Raw genomic sequence first — 14,396 nt, forward strand, 5'->3', positions numbered from 1 at the left:
CGCTAAGGAAATCAGTGGTAATGCATGCACACATTACACAGTACGTAGTACAGTATGGTACGTACCAGCTCAACTCAAACCTGTTTGCTAGTAAGTAGTTGCTGAATCCCCCAAAATATATAACAGTAGCCGAAAACAGAGACGGCACTCTGTAGAAAACTGAAAAAGATTAGTTAGTGCGTTAGTTAGTCGACAGCTTTCTTCAGCGTGCTAAATGCGCGAAAAAATAACCTGCGTGTTAACTAAGTTATGGTCCCTGCAGGCTTGTGGGTTCTGACACCCTCTGATGCCTTAACTGGGTAACACACTGTCCATCCCTGTGTCTAATTCTGCATCTATAAAACTATTGCTCTGTCATGGGACATGATGAAAGGTCACGTTTAATTGCCACAAACCCCTTAGGGGTGGTTTTTTGTTCTGTTTGGTGTTGAAGTCTTAGTACTGTAAGTGTACACGTGGATACACAGTGCACTGTGCTGATTAACTGAGCGTTTTTGCGCTGTTTCCCTCTCCTGCCTGAAACTGTGTGCTGAAGTGTCGGAGGCCATGTGAAGACGGAAGCGCGTGTAATACGCGCGGGATTGCTCGTTCCCTCTGGTTTCGTAACTAATCCGTGGGGCCCGGAGCCTCGCACACGCTGAACCCAAATCCGATTCCTCCCCGATTCAGATCAAATCCAGTTTTGTTATGAACTGAAATTCTTTTGTGTTGGGTATTGTGGGTGGGACTGTGAAGTCTCTGAGTGTGGTGTAGAGAGTGGTGTGGTGTAGAGAGTCGTCCATTGTCTCGGTCGCCTTTCAGTCAGCGCAACTTTGATCTGAGAAAATGTTTTTTGTTCAGCCAGGTAGGAAGCTTATGCATGTTTGTGCTTATGTTTGTGTGGCACTGCTGCCCCCCCACCCCCTCCTCCCACTCCCATGCACATAAATATTCAGCCGCAGTTTCCATAAATCACATGTCATCCTGGGAAACTGACGCCCGTGACTACTTTGGGACCACACAGCGCTGTGATGTCGGCTACGTTAAAAGGGAGCCTCTGATTGGCCGCTGAAGAGCCGGACCCTTCCGATGTCGGCCAGGGCGGGGGCCAATGTGCAGACGGCAGTTCAAAGAGAGCGACGGGGGAGGGGGGGGGGGGCGTGCAAGCCTTTACAGCGCCGACAGGGCAACCGTCGTTCCATCTGACCTCGGTCTGACCTCACGCGCATTTGCCCTTTGAACCCCACTGCCGGTGCGAGGCGAGGGGCGGGGTGGGGGGGGGTGGGGGGGGTCAGCGGTGCAGGACCCGGTTGAAGGAAGGTGACCAATCACCGCTCACCTGTAGGACTGTAGGAAGACCCCACCCCCCTCCCCCCCCCCCCTCCCCCATATCCAGGTAGTCAGGACGGTGGCCATTTTCACGTGCCGCCACAGGCAAAGGTTCCGTCCCTAGTCACGCATTAACAAATTCCTCCCTGCTTTTGAACTGTTAAAAAGTGCTCAGAGGCCACGGCGCTGAGCACGGAGGGGGGGTTTTCCATTAACCCGTGATTAACGGATCGAGGTTTGAATACAGCGTCTGAACGGAATCTTCTCTCTGGCTTATTCCAGCTCACGGTGCTCTGTGTGACTCAGATTCAGGATTTAGAGCTTCACATTCAGAGTTAGAGCAGGGTGCTGTGTTGATTTTGATCATTTTGATTAAAGACGGGGCGTGGTGAGATATAATTTGCTTTTGCTTTGAGTGGCAGGGTGTGGATTTGTGCACGATCGCTTTAGGTTTTGCGTTCGAAACAAGCTTGAGGCCCACATGGGTGTAGACAGTGAGGTTAAAGTAGCCAGGGTGTAGACTGTCATTTCAGAGGGCCATCCCCCCCCACCCCCTCCCCCGGCCCCCCTCTGCCACCAGCGTGGGGTCAAAGTGCAGGAAGGGCCTGGCTCTGATTTGATTGGCCGCCAGGTTGCCGTGGATGCCTGGCATTCAGCGGGCAGCGCGCCCGCTCATCTCCCACCGCGCACTGTTTACTCTCCGGCCCGCGTATCGATATCACTTTTTCGGTTTTGAAATCGGAGACGGGGTGCAGCGCCCCCCTTCGGAACCCCTCGCCCCCCCCCCGCCGCCCCTCTCCTCCAATCTGCGGCCCGCCGTAACTGGGGCAGGCACCTGCCCCCTGCTCATGTGTCCCCCCCCCCCTTTCCACAACCGCTCGTCCCTGCCCCCCCCCCCCCTCCCCAGTCCCGAACGGCTCAAACATGGCTGTGTGTCTGCGCTCTCCTCAAGTCGGGGAGAGAAGCTAATTTATTTTATTTTTATTTTATTATCGCGCTGTGATTGCTGTTTTCTGCTGAGGGGCTGTTTCGGCCAGTGGAATCGCATAACGGGCATGCTGCCGGTTTCTATAGCTTGGGTGTGATCGCCACCTAGTGGCACGTCCTGCGCAGGATGGAACTGCACTTGTCACGTTGGTTTTTATCTCCTTAACTCCTGTCTCTTGTATATTCTTGAAAAAAGGAGAGTTTACTTCATCCATTTTTTTCTGCTTGTCCATTTTCTTTGTCTTTACCAACCTTTATTTACGTGGGACCCCTCTCTTTCTCTCTCACTTCCTCCCCCCTTCCTTCCCTCAGTTTTTGGGCAGTAGCCTTTTTCTGTGTTATGGGCAGTCGTCTTTTTACGTTGCATTTATTTAGCGGATGCTTTTATCCAACGCGATGTACAGTGAGTGCATACCAAGGGTCATTCGAACACCTATAAAATTCTCTCACTGTTATGGGCAGTAGTCTTTCTGTTTTGTGTTATGGGCAGTGTTTTCTCTTTCACTCTCGCTCTCTCTCTGTCTCTCTCTCTGTGGAACAGGCAGTTGTCTCTCTCTGTTGTGGGCAGTAGTCTCTCTCTGTCTCTGTTACAGGCAGTAGTCTCTCTCTGTCTCTGTCACAGGCAGTAGTCTCTCTCTGTCTCTGTCACAGGCAGTAGTCTGTCCCTCTGTCTGTTGGTGTTACAGGCAGTTGTCTCTCTCTGTTGTGGGCAGTAGTCTCTCTCTCTCTGTGTTACAGGCAGTAGTCTCTCTCTCTCTGTCTGTGTTACAGGCGGTAGTCTCTCTCTCTCTGTGTTACAGGCAGTAGTCTCTCTCCCTCTCTCTGTCTCTGTTACAGGCAGTAATCTCTCTCTCTTTCTCTCTGTCTGTGTTACAGGCAGTAGTCTCTCTCTCTCTCTGTTACAGGCAGTAGTCTCTCTCCCTCTCTCTGTGTTACAGGCAGTAGTCTCTCTCCCTCTCTCTGTCTGTGTTACAGGCGGTACTCTTATACTGTGCTTTGTGTCTCTTCCTCAGGCTCGCCTGGCGCTGAAGAGAGGGGCTCGGGCTGTCATCTTCGATGTGTCCGACAACGCCGCCGCTGCACAGGAGGTGAGGCGGCCATTTTCCTGACCGAACCCCCCGCACACCCCCCCCCCCCCCCCCCGCTTAAACACCTGCCATACCAGCGCCTCCCTCTCGCCCCCCCCCCCCCAAACACCTGTGATACCAGCACCTCCCTCTCGCCCCTCCCAGCTGCTGCTGTCCATTGACGGTGACGGTCTGCTCAAGCCCGTGGTCCTGGTCCAGGCCGAAGCCGCCATGAGGCTCATGGACCTGGTCAACAGGAACGAGGGGGCCCTGGTCAACATCGACGTCATGGACGAGAAGCCCGAATGGGTAGGTACCGGGTGCTGGTCCGTCCACGTGCCTCGCCGACCAGTCCTTGAACAAAGCCCCCAAAAAAACGCAAAGGGGCTGGTGTACTTACATAAAACTGCGCAGCACAAGTTGCAGCCTGACGAAGGCGTGCTGGTGCGTACACGTCCTGCGTGAAATTAACGTCCTGCTTACTGTGGCTGCTGCTAATTACACAGTCAGCGAATGGGACTTCCTGCTAATCGCGCTTTGCGTGTTAAGCTGACCTTAAAGGTGCAGTTTAAAAAAAATCCTGTTTAGTGTGTTGAATATCTTAATTGAATGTGGGGAAACTGGTATCTGCTCATGTGCCTTAGAAGTGTGTCCAACACTATGGACGGTGTACGACAAAATGCGGACTGTGATTCTCCAGCTGTGGCAGAGTAATTATTTCTACGGCTGGGTGTTTGTCACGGAGGTTGCGGGTGTCACGTATTCCATGATTTTTTTCCTTTTCCGTGACTTCCCCCGTTTTCAGTGTTTTCGTGATTTGTTTTCGGCCATATTTGATGGTAACTGTCAGCCTTAACACAGCCTACAGTCAGTTGTTGCAGTGAAATGTTTGACAGCGCCTGTTAAGAACGTTGATGCTGAGCATTCCTTCTGTTAGCTACTGTAACGTTGCCCATGACAATAGGCGTTTTATCAAAGCTTCTGACCTCTCAATGTAGTCTACAACATTGACCAAAACTTTAAATTAATGAAAACAAACACTTAGAAACCATGTTTTTTTTTTACTGTTTTAGTGATGCAGTTTGAGTATGATGTTTGTAACGATATTCTGTTAAAGGCGAAAAGCCTTTCGGTCCGTGATGGACCAAAACTATTAAATACACAAGCTTATCAATGCATTTACTTATATTTTTTACTAGTGGAAACTGCACTGATTTTTTAAAACTTCAAACACTTGTTACTGTCGCTACAGTTGCAAATGCTATTTCGGTCATTTCCCACTGCTGCACATGAGATCTGTTGGTTAATTTAATTTATAAATTTTTTTAAACGCAGTAATTTCTGCCTCTTTTTTGCATTTTTCCATGATTTTTTTTTTTTTTACTTTTCTTTGACTGCGCCGTGACTTTAGCCAATATTTTCACCCAACCTTATTTATTGCGAGACTGCTTAATCTGTAATGATTTCTTGCTCAGATAGTTGAAATAGTGTGCTTCTTGTTACAAAGGTTCAGTGTGTCTTTGAGGCCTATACCTGTGTCTTCGTCTTGCTTGCGTCTTGATTTACACCTGCTCTTTAGAGACGGAGAAATTTCAGGCAAGAATCGACCTTGTTAATTGCGCAAACTTTAGCAGATTCAGAGGAATGCACCATTATTCGCGTGATCTTCTCTTTAATGCATATGCATGACGGAGAGAAGCGCACCTTGCGATGATTCTCACAGATGACTGCGCTTCCAGCCCTGTGCGCCTCTGTGATTGGTTACACACACGTTTCTGGGGAAGAATGCATCATATCCGCATCTGAAAGTAGTCGCAAAAGACTTGGTACAGAAATACAGTGCGCAAGCATCTGTTGCAAATAAATGCCTGTTGACAGATGTAATTCAAAAACAAAAAAGTAATTTAAGGGATGCGTTACTTCAACTGAATTAGTATCAATTACACGTGCACTATATAGGAAAATTAAAAGATTTTTTAATTTTAAAAAAAGCCCTTTACAAGGCTGTGCGTTAGCCTAAGCTATAGTTGTTAGCGTGGCTCCATGCTGGATTGCTATGCAGCCTCTTCCCCTCTTTGAGGCTTGAGAACAGTGTCATGTCCCAAGAGCTGGCCCTCTCCGCCCCCCTATTGATTCCTCTAATCTAAGGAGACAGGAGCTGTTGACTTTGGGAAGTGTTGGTTTTAGACAGGAGCGCACTGTAAACACTTCCCCCATTGTTCGCACGCCTATTATTTCCTGTGAGAGTTTTCACCTCTTATCAGCAAGCGGGGCCCCCGCAGCGGCTGGAGGTGCAGATCCACACCGCATGTGTGTGTGCGTGTGTGTGTGTGTGTGTGTGTGTGTGTGTGCGTGTGTGTGTGCGTGTGTGTGTGCGTGTGTGTGTGCGTGTGTGTGTGTGTGCGTGTGTGTGTGTGTGTGTGTGTGTGTGTGTGTGTGTGATTGTGCGTGAGCGTGTGTGTGTGTGCGTGCGTGCGTGTGCGTGTGTGTGTGCGCGCCTATGCATGCTTGTGTGTGTGTGTGTGTGTGTGTGTGTGTGTGCGTGCGCGTGCGTGTGTGTGTGTGAGAGTGTGTACATATGAGTGTGTGTGTGTGCCTATGCATGCGTGTGTGTGTGTATATCTGTGTGAGCACGTGTGCATGTGTGTGTGTGTGAGAGAGTGTGTACGTGTGTGTGCGTGTGTTTGTGTATGTGTGTGACCATGTGTGCTTGCATGTGTGTGTATGTTTGTGACCATGTGTGCATGCCTGTGTGTGTGTGTGAGCATGTCTGTGTCTGTGTGTGTGTGTATGCATGTGTGTTCATGTGTGTGTGTGTGTGTGTGTGTATATGTGTATACGTGTGCTTGTGCAAACGTGTGTGTGTGAGAGAGAGAAAGCGTGTGTGAGCATGCGTGTGTGCGTGTTTATTCTCTGCTGAAGGTTCACCTCTCTCCCCAGGCCCACTATGACGTCAGCATCCTGCTCACTGTGGTCCTGGCTGTGGTGGCCATCGTCATGATCTTCGCTCTCCGTTACCGCTGCAAGTCCAACAGGAACTGGGTGAGCTCACCGCCTCCACGCGCACCCCCGCTCTCACCTGCCACAGGCCGGGAGCCTCCCGTCACTCACAGCCCCTGGCTCCTCCCTGTCACCCACAGCCCCTGGCTCCTCCCCCTCACTCCCAGTCCCTGGCTCCTCCCCCTCACTCCCAGTCCCTGGCTCCTCCCCCTCACTCACAGACCCTGGCTCCTCCCTGTCACTCACAGCCCCTGGCTCCTCCCCCTCACTCACAGCCCCTGGCTCCTCCCCTTCACTCCCAGCCCCTCGTTCCTCCATGTCACTCACAGCCCCTGGCTCCTCCCCCTCACTCACAGACCCTGGCTCCTCCCCCTCACTCACAGCCCCTGCCTCCTCCCCTTCACTCCCTGCCCCTGGCTCCTCCCTGTCACTCACAGCCCCTGGCTCCTCCCCCTCACTCCCAGCCCCTGGCTCCTCCCCCTCACTCACAGCCCCTGGCTCCTCCCCCTCATTCACAGCCCCTGGCTCCTCCCCCTCATTCACAGCCCCTGGCTCCTCCCCCTCACTCACAGACCCTGGCTCCTCCCCCTCACTCACAGCCCCTGGCTCCTCCCCCTCTCCCCGCAGGACTCCGTGCATCAGCAGACCATGCGGGCCATCGGACGCCTGGAGACGCGCACCTACGCCTCCCCGGGCTGCTCGGGCAGCCAGCGGCTGAGGGGGGGCCGGGATTCGGGGAGCAGCTCCACCTCCGGGCCCATCTGCGCCATCTGCCTGGAGGAGTTCCTGGACGGACAGGTGGGCGGAGCTGCAGTCGCTCGGCGGGGCGTGGCCCGCGCAGTGTGAAGCCGCTGCATGGCAACAGCTCTGTGATGTTTCTCACAAGGCTTCAAAAATCGCAAAAATCTAATCTTAATTGCGCAAGCCTTTTGCTGCAGTGAGGAGTGTTCTGATTGGTCCGTACGGTCTGCAAGCCCCGTCCCTGTTACCGTGAGAGTGGTGAAGCTCTGCCGCTCCCTTGTGTTGCGGTGCCGTGCGGCCGCTCGGCGGACGCTCGGGCAGGGGGGAGGCGGCTCCGCCCTCCGGGGAGGCGGGGCTTTCGCGGGCGCCGCCCTCCCCTGACGGCGGGATCTCTCTGTTCCAGGACCTGCGGATCATTTCGTGCGCTCACGAGTTCCACAAGGAGTGCGTGGACCCCTGGCTTCTGCAGCACCGCACCTGCCCCCTCTGCATGTACAACATCATGGGTAACGTGCTCCGCCCCGCCCCGCCCCGCCCCACTGCCTGCTGGGAAGTGCTCCACCCGCGAGGCTGTCGTGCACAGCTTGCATGTGCTTGAGAGGCCGTGGGAAAAGGCCTGGCGGAGAGATAACGCACGAGAGAGTGTGCATGTCCGCCAGTCCAAACAGCCGGACCAGTGATCTCTCCCGACCTGTCTGTGTACAGGCTTTTCGGCTGGACCGCAACAGCGGGGCCAGCCCTACAAACGCGAATGTCTGTGCCTGACTGAGTGAGCGACTGAGCGAGTTAATGTTACACCGTTGGTCGGCCGAGTTACGAAGTCACTCCATTGGTCGGCCGGATCACGTGCGTTAGGTCCAGCCATATACTAGGTTTTAATCTGGTCTTGTTTCCATATATCTGATATTTTTGTATTTTATATTTTCTTCTCCCCAAGTTTTAGAATGGTACCAGTTTGTGGAGTTTTGCAGGCTTGAATAAGCACAGCTGTATCTCCCGGACGCTTCGCGGTCTGTTCTGTGTCTGACCGGCTTCCGTTTGCCGTCTCCCCTCAGGCAACGAGCTGGCCGCCCGCCAGCCGCAGCGGACCCGAGTGCCGGCGAACGCGGAGCACGGCCACGCCCTGCGAGGCCACCCCTACCCCGGGCACCACGTGTTCCAGCAGCCCCCCGTCCCGTTCCCCCTGCGCCACCACTACCCGCGGGGCCCCTCCGGCCAGTTCCCCGCCCTCGCCCATTTCGGCGGGCCGGCGCCCGTGGACCCCCGGGCCCTCCACTGCCTGCCCGGCAGGCCCCTGGGCTCGGGGCCCGCCCGCTGCGGCTACCACCTGACCGACGGGCACCTGGGCCGGCCCCACAGGACTACGGCCGGCGGCTGCCGGTCGGGCGGCCACCCGGGCCCCCACTACCCCCGCCGGGCCTGCCACGGGTACCGGCCCGGCTGCCCGGTCCCGAGCGCCGCCTCCAACTCGCGGCTGAACGCGGGCACGGCGGCGATGGCGCCGACGCCGGGCCGCCCGGGGGCCCACAGCCGGCAGGACGACGGCAGCTGCTCCGGGGGCAGCTACCGCACGGAGCGCAGCGGCTACTTCCCCGACGGCCCCGCCAGCGACTCCAGCTCGGGCCCCTGCCACGGCTCGTCCAGCGACTCCGTCCTCAACTTCACCGACGTCAGCCTGAAGGCGGTGTACGGCAGCTGCTCCACCTTCCGCAGCTCGCTGAGCAGCGACTACGACCCCTTCGTGTACTACGGGCCGGGGCCGGGCCGGCGGGACAGCCTGGACCCCGGGTCCCGCCCCCGCTCCCTGGACTCGGTGGTGAACCGCGGCTGCGCGGAGGAGCAGGTGTTCAACCACGTGCACTACCACCGGCACCGGCACCACCACTACGACGACGGCGACCACAGCCAGGGCCCCGACAGGGGCTCGGACGAGGAGCAGGGGGCCGCCCCGTGCCCCGGCGCGGACGGGGGGGGCGGGGCCGCGCCCTGCCAGTGCCCCAGACCCGACCCGCCGGACAGGCAGCCCCGCCCCCGGGGGGAGGAGCCCGAGCGCGAACAGACGGACCCCGCCCCGGGCCCTCCCGCCCCCGCCCTGGCCCCGCCCCCTCCCCTCGCGCAGGCCCCGCCCCCTGCCCCGCCCCCGCACCCCTGCTGCCACCAGGGCCCCGGGCGGCACCACCGGCGGAAACAGGGCGGCCGCGGGCCGGAGGGCCCGGCCGTGCGCTTCCACCAGAGCCTGGACCTGCAGGAGGACTGCAGCATCCACATCCACTACGGCCAGGGCGGGGCCGCCTACTGCTGCTCGCCCGACATCCCCCCGCTGCTGCCCGTGCCCCTCATCCTGGACTCGGGGGGCATGGGCGACTGGCCCTGCTGCGGGGGGCACGTGGTCTGGCAGAAGAGGGTCCAGCAGGCCCACTCTGAGCCCCAGCTCCAGGGCCCCCGGGCCCCTCCGGACAGGCCGCAGTGCAGGGGCCACCAGCCCGGGGCCGAGCTCACCGCGGACATTTGCTTGTACTGCCAAACTTTACACAACAATCAGGGTAGGCGCTCTGCTTCTTACGCGCGCAGGCCGAGCCTTGCTTCTGTTACCGATAAACTCCCTCCAGGTTGTTGACAAGAAATCCCGACTATTCAGAGCAAAATTTCTTTCTCATGAGTGTTTTCTTATTGGCTTTAATGTTTTCTTTGAAGACCAGGGACCAGCATCTTAGGAGTTAATGTATTCAAAGTATCTATTTGCCCCTAGTCCAGGGGTGGGCAGTTCCAGTCCAGGAGGGCTGGTGTGTGTATGCAGTTCTTTGTTTCCTCCAGTTACCCTGGCTAAACAAGCTAACTGACTGTACACACCAACACTGGTTCAGTCGTAGATTAGATCACAGTAAAATGTCTTGTATACAGACACAGCAGCAGTCTTCAGCTGTCATTCACGCGCTTATCAAGAAATGTGGCTAAAATGCCTGATGGCGTAAATGTTAGGGGTAATTAAGCGATTAAGGGTAGAAGTTGGCATGGAAACCCAGGAACAGTTACGGCCCTCGTTGCCCACCCCTGCCCTAGTCTGATGTGAACGCCACCGCCGTGCCTATTGGCTGAATCTCAGGTAGCCGGTGTTCTCTGTCGAGGGGTTTGCATTGAGGTCACCTCCACGGGACGCGGGCACGGTTCGGACGGCGGGCGGCTAACCGATGTTCCCCCTCTCTCTCTCCCCGCAGGATCAGAAGAGGAGTCTGGTGTGTGAGCACGCGCACGGTCGCGTCCCCGTCCCCGTCCCACGCTGCTAACAGGAGCCACAATGGACAAGCCTCTCTCTCTCTCTCTCTCTCTCTCTCTCTCTCCACCGCCTTTCACAAGCCTTCCGGAAAATTCCGCGCCGCAAGCCGCGTACCAGTGCGCACGCTCTCTCTCTCTCTCTCAAGCCACTCCCGGTTCCCCGTGCGCTTCGGTTTCCGTGGTGATCAAGCAGACGCGTCACCAGCTGTGCTCGTCACTTCTGCAGCAATTAGTGATTATGAATGAACTTGGTGTCCAGTAGGTTCAAACAATGTGAATAGCAGTGCACTTAAATTGAGAAGTGGCTGGGGAATGGGCGGGGGGGGGGGGGGGAATTGAACTTGACATCATATAATCACATTCATTTACAATTTATGGACCAGAGGTAACATTCAAAAAATATTATCGCAGAGTTTTATTGTACTAATTGCTTTATAATCATGTTGAATTGCCATAGAAAACGTTTTGAGAATTCATTTCAGGAAATGTTACATTTGAATTTGACATATTCCATATTGGTAGGCCTTACGATTTCTAGCGGGTTGCTCGGATGTGTACTTGATTTAAAAAATGGAAGATAAACGAGCGGAATTCAATAATGGGAGAAACATGACAGCATGGATTCAGCTTATGCATTAAGGTGCTCTTCAGTGACTACCTGATTGACCTCATTGCATTGGCAAAAAGATTACTCTTCATTTTTCTGCACCATTTTCTCTCATTCTCTGGGGGGGAAAAGCCAACACCAGTATAACTCACAGCCATGTAACCAAGAATATTGTGTCATCTGGGATCAGCTGCTAATGTCTGTTTCAGTAGCTCTCTCTCTCTCTCTCTCTCGCTCTCTCTCTCTCTCTATATATATATATATATATATATGTATATATATATATGTCACTGTCTCTGTCTCTCTCTCTCACTGTCTCTCTCTCTGTTTTGCCTCACTGTTGATGAAGGTCTGTGTTCTTAATTCTGTGCTCTAATTGTGTAAATGGTAGCAATTGATATTTTAACTATGTTAAAGGTAATGTTAAACTGCCACCTCCCACCCACCGCCCCACACACACCTGTTTTGGTGGAAATTGTTCTACATTCTAATCCCATGATCAATGAAAACTCTAGAAATGAAACATTTCTGTAGGGAATCGCAATAAAGCATAAATAATCAGAGAAGCAGGCAGGGGAAGAGAGTGAGTCTCCTGTGAAGAAGACAGGCAGATTTAAGTGCAAATATTTTTCAAGGGTTTCATGTTCAGTGCCTTATGTGTAGGGTCTGTAGGCCTGAAAAACTGGCCTCTCTCACTTTGTCTCAGTCTGTGTGATGAGCGGTGAGTCGACTCAGTTTGGCTGATAGCAGTTTTTTATACTGATGACAGTATTGCCCGGGCCCAGGAGCAGGACCGTAGTGTTTTGGTCTGTAGCTGAGGGTATGGTGAGGTCTGCGCCTGCTCTCTCCCTCCTACCTCACATTACAGTCAGAATCGAAGGGGTGGAGACAGCGAAGGGCTTGGAACTGCCGTAAAAAAGGACACGGGTGCGGTTCCCTTTGCTCTCTGCTGGAGCGAGGTCACCACGGCACACCCCCAAGCTAGCAGCCCTGCAAAAACCGTTGTTAACTTTCAATAAGCTTCCCTTCAGGTTAGCCCCGCCCTGTAAAAATGACCCCCCTCCCTCACTGCCTGCAACCTCGCCTTCAGGTCACCACTGGCAGTTAGAGCTAGTTAATTCAAAAGAAAAGGCAGCTGTTTTTATTTTTTGTTCAATTTTTATTTTGTTTAATGTTTATTTCAATTTGTAACGTGTTTTCATTTTTAAAGAAACAATTTGACTGAAACTGTCTATACTTTTTTGTATAATTTTACAAGATAGGTTTTTTCTTTTTTTTTGTTCTGTTGTCAGTTGTGTTGTCGGTGGATTTTTTTTTTTTAATGTTGCGGAGAAGGGAAGTGGGAGATGATGTCATGGAGATGAGCGTGCAGTCTGCGGTCCTTCCTAGCCTGTGTTTGGGCCACTGTTAAAGTGGCCCGGTCCCAAGGAGTTGCAGTTATACGTTTAAATAATGCAGGTACTTCAGCCAAAGTTACGTTGCCCAGCCTCTTTCCCGCAGGTGAGAAATTGTCCTCGGAGAAGTAAAGATAGTGTCTTCAGATTAAGTTTAGAGAAGTCCCCGTCTAAGACAGCAGCAGAAATCTCAAAACTCATTGAGCCTTAGATTAACACCCCCATTGCATGCATCCAAGGAAGTCGGGTTGCAATCACAGTTTTTTTTTTTTTGTGCATAAAAGTCTAATAATGAAAACACTGGAAGTGTTAAAAAAAATATTGTTATTAATATTAATTCTGGAATTAGGAACCTCAGGCTTTTGACACTTTTTTTCAGTTTCAGTGTGCGACTGTTTGAAACAATGCTTCAGCGTTGACAGTGCGTTTGTTTTTGGGTAAAGCTTGAGAACACTGCCATACAGAGAGAATGTGAAAATGGAAGTCTTGTTTTTGGTATTTTGGCTGGGCGGACTTCTGTGTTGCCCCTAGACACAAATGTAGAGCTCCAGGCTTGTGGGGGGGAAAAAGAAAAGAACTGACAGCACTTAACCATTTCACTTTTCACAATCTGGCTTAATCAAGTAGCAGGAATATTAGTTTCAGTTCGGTTGATAAAAAAAATTGGAGTATAGCAAAAAGAAATTGATTTAATATTATTCTATTTATTTTTATCTGAATTTACTTAATTTGCAAACGTTGGCTTGCCTGCTGATTTAAAAGTCACATCTTAACTGATGGATATATTTTAAGCCTGTTTTGAGTGAACAGCCCCTGGGGAGTACACATGTAAAATGGTATTGGTATCATGTATTTATTGACAAGCAGGTAAATCAAAGTTTTGATTAAATTTCAGCCTTGGCCTGATGCAGTTTAAAAAAAAATCATATTTATATATCATTTATTGCACACTTTTCCATCTGTTGTTATACCACAAAAATCCAGTGCCATTGTGCTTTTTTTTAGGGAATTTAAGCATTTTTCATATCATTACAGAAACAGAAAAGGTTGTTTCATAATTTCTCAGAGAGCATAACTGCAACTGAATTTCTCCATCTCCTTATCTGGGATTTGTCTCAAATTCACTGAAACGTAAAATGCACTTTGGCATTAAGATTAAGAACAAACAATCAGAGCACTATGCAGCTATCATTGTAAGGTAATTGGTTTAAAATTTGTTAAATGTCAGTGAACATTTGGAGTTTTTTTTTTTATATTTTTTTTTTTTTTTTTTTTTTTGCGTTTTAAACTGCCTTTTTCTAATTGAGCACAATCCCTGTAGAAATCCAAGGGGGTCTCAGTATATTTTCGATACTTTGTGTAAAAAAGAGAAAGAAAAATAAAAATAAAGTGTTGTATTATATATAATAGAACATTTCAATATGGTAATATGTCACTAATATATTTATTTACTAATATATTTATCCATTTTGCCAGGCCTGATAAAAAGTATTTTGTTCCATACAGAACAATATCTTTATGAAACAAGTGCCATCACAGATGTAACTGCCTGGCTTCATTCCAATTATATACAAATAAATTATTTTGAAATAAAATGAAGATCTGTGTGCTTTGTTTCTGACAGGTGTGGTGATTGGTGCTTTATAAATACCTTGGTATGCATATTTTTGAGTGGACCAAGTCTTGTATTTGTCTTGTACTGAGAAGATAAATCCCAGTCAAATATGACTTTTACAAGCTTTAGAACTACTTGTTCAAAGTGTGCTTTAACCAACACATTTTCTGTAGTCACACCAATGTTTATTGATATTTTCCAGAAAATGTGATTATTTTCTATTTACAGTGGGACACTGTAGGGGCACAATTCATTCGACAGTGCATTTGATGTAAAAAATGATTCCACTGGGTATAGTTATGAAACATTTTCCAGTGGTAGTGTATTTAGCAGAACAGCAAAGACACTTGAAGACAAATACATCACGCCAAGCCTAATGTGCATTTTTATGCCAAAAGGTGTGT

The 14,396-nt window shown here is 51.3% G+C and overlaps 1 protein-coding gene across 1 annotated transcript in view; it reads left to right on the forward strand.

Annotated features, from left to right (window-relative positions):
- The window catches only part of LOC118236565 (E3 ubiquitin-protein ligase RNF43), a 97,781-nt gene extending 83,809 nt beyond the window's left edge, over positions 1–13,972 (forward strand). Inside the window, exons 3-10 of the mRNA XM_035435057.1 lie at positions 3,309–3,383; positions 3,528–3,671; positions 6,303–6,404; positions 6,990–7,160; positions 7,507–7,609; positions 8,159–9,198; positions 9,229–9,646; positions 10,319–13,972. Of these exons, the coding sequence (XP_035290948.1) occupies positions 3,309–3,383; positions 3,528–3,671; positions 6,303–6,404; positions 6,990–7,160; positions 7,507–7,609; positions 8,159–9,198; positions 9,229–9,646; positions 10,319–10,344 (2,079 nt within the window). The 3' untranslated portion in view covers positions 10,345–13,972. The remainder of the gene's footprint in view (positions 1–3,308; positions 3,384–3,527; positions 3,672–6,302; positions 6,405–6,989; positions 7,161–7,506; positions 7,610–8,158; positions 9,199–9,228; positions 9,647–10,318) is intronic.
- The last annotated feature ends 424 nt before the right edge of the window (positions 13,973–14,396 follow it).

The sequence above is a fragment of the Anguilla anguilla genome, chromosome 9, assembly GCF_013347855.1.
Source record: "Anguilla anguilla isolate fAngAng1 chromosome 9, fAngAng1.pri, whole genome shotgun sequence".
In the NCBI taxonomy this organism is placed as follows: Eukaryota; Metazoa; Chordata; class Actinopteri; order Anguilliformes; family Anguillidae; genus Anguilla; species Anguilla anguilla.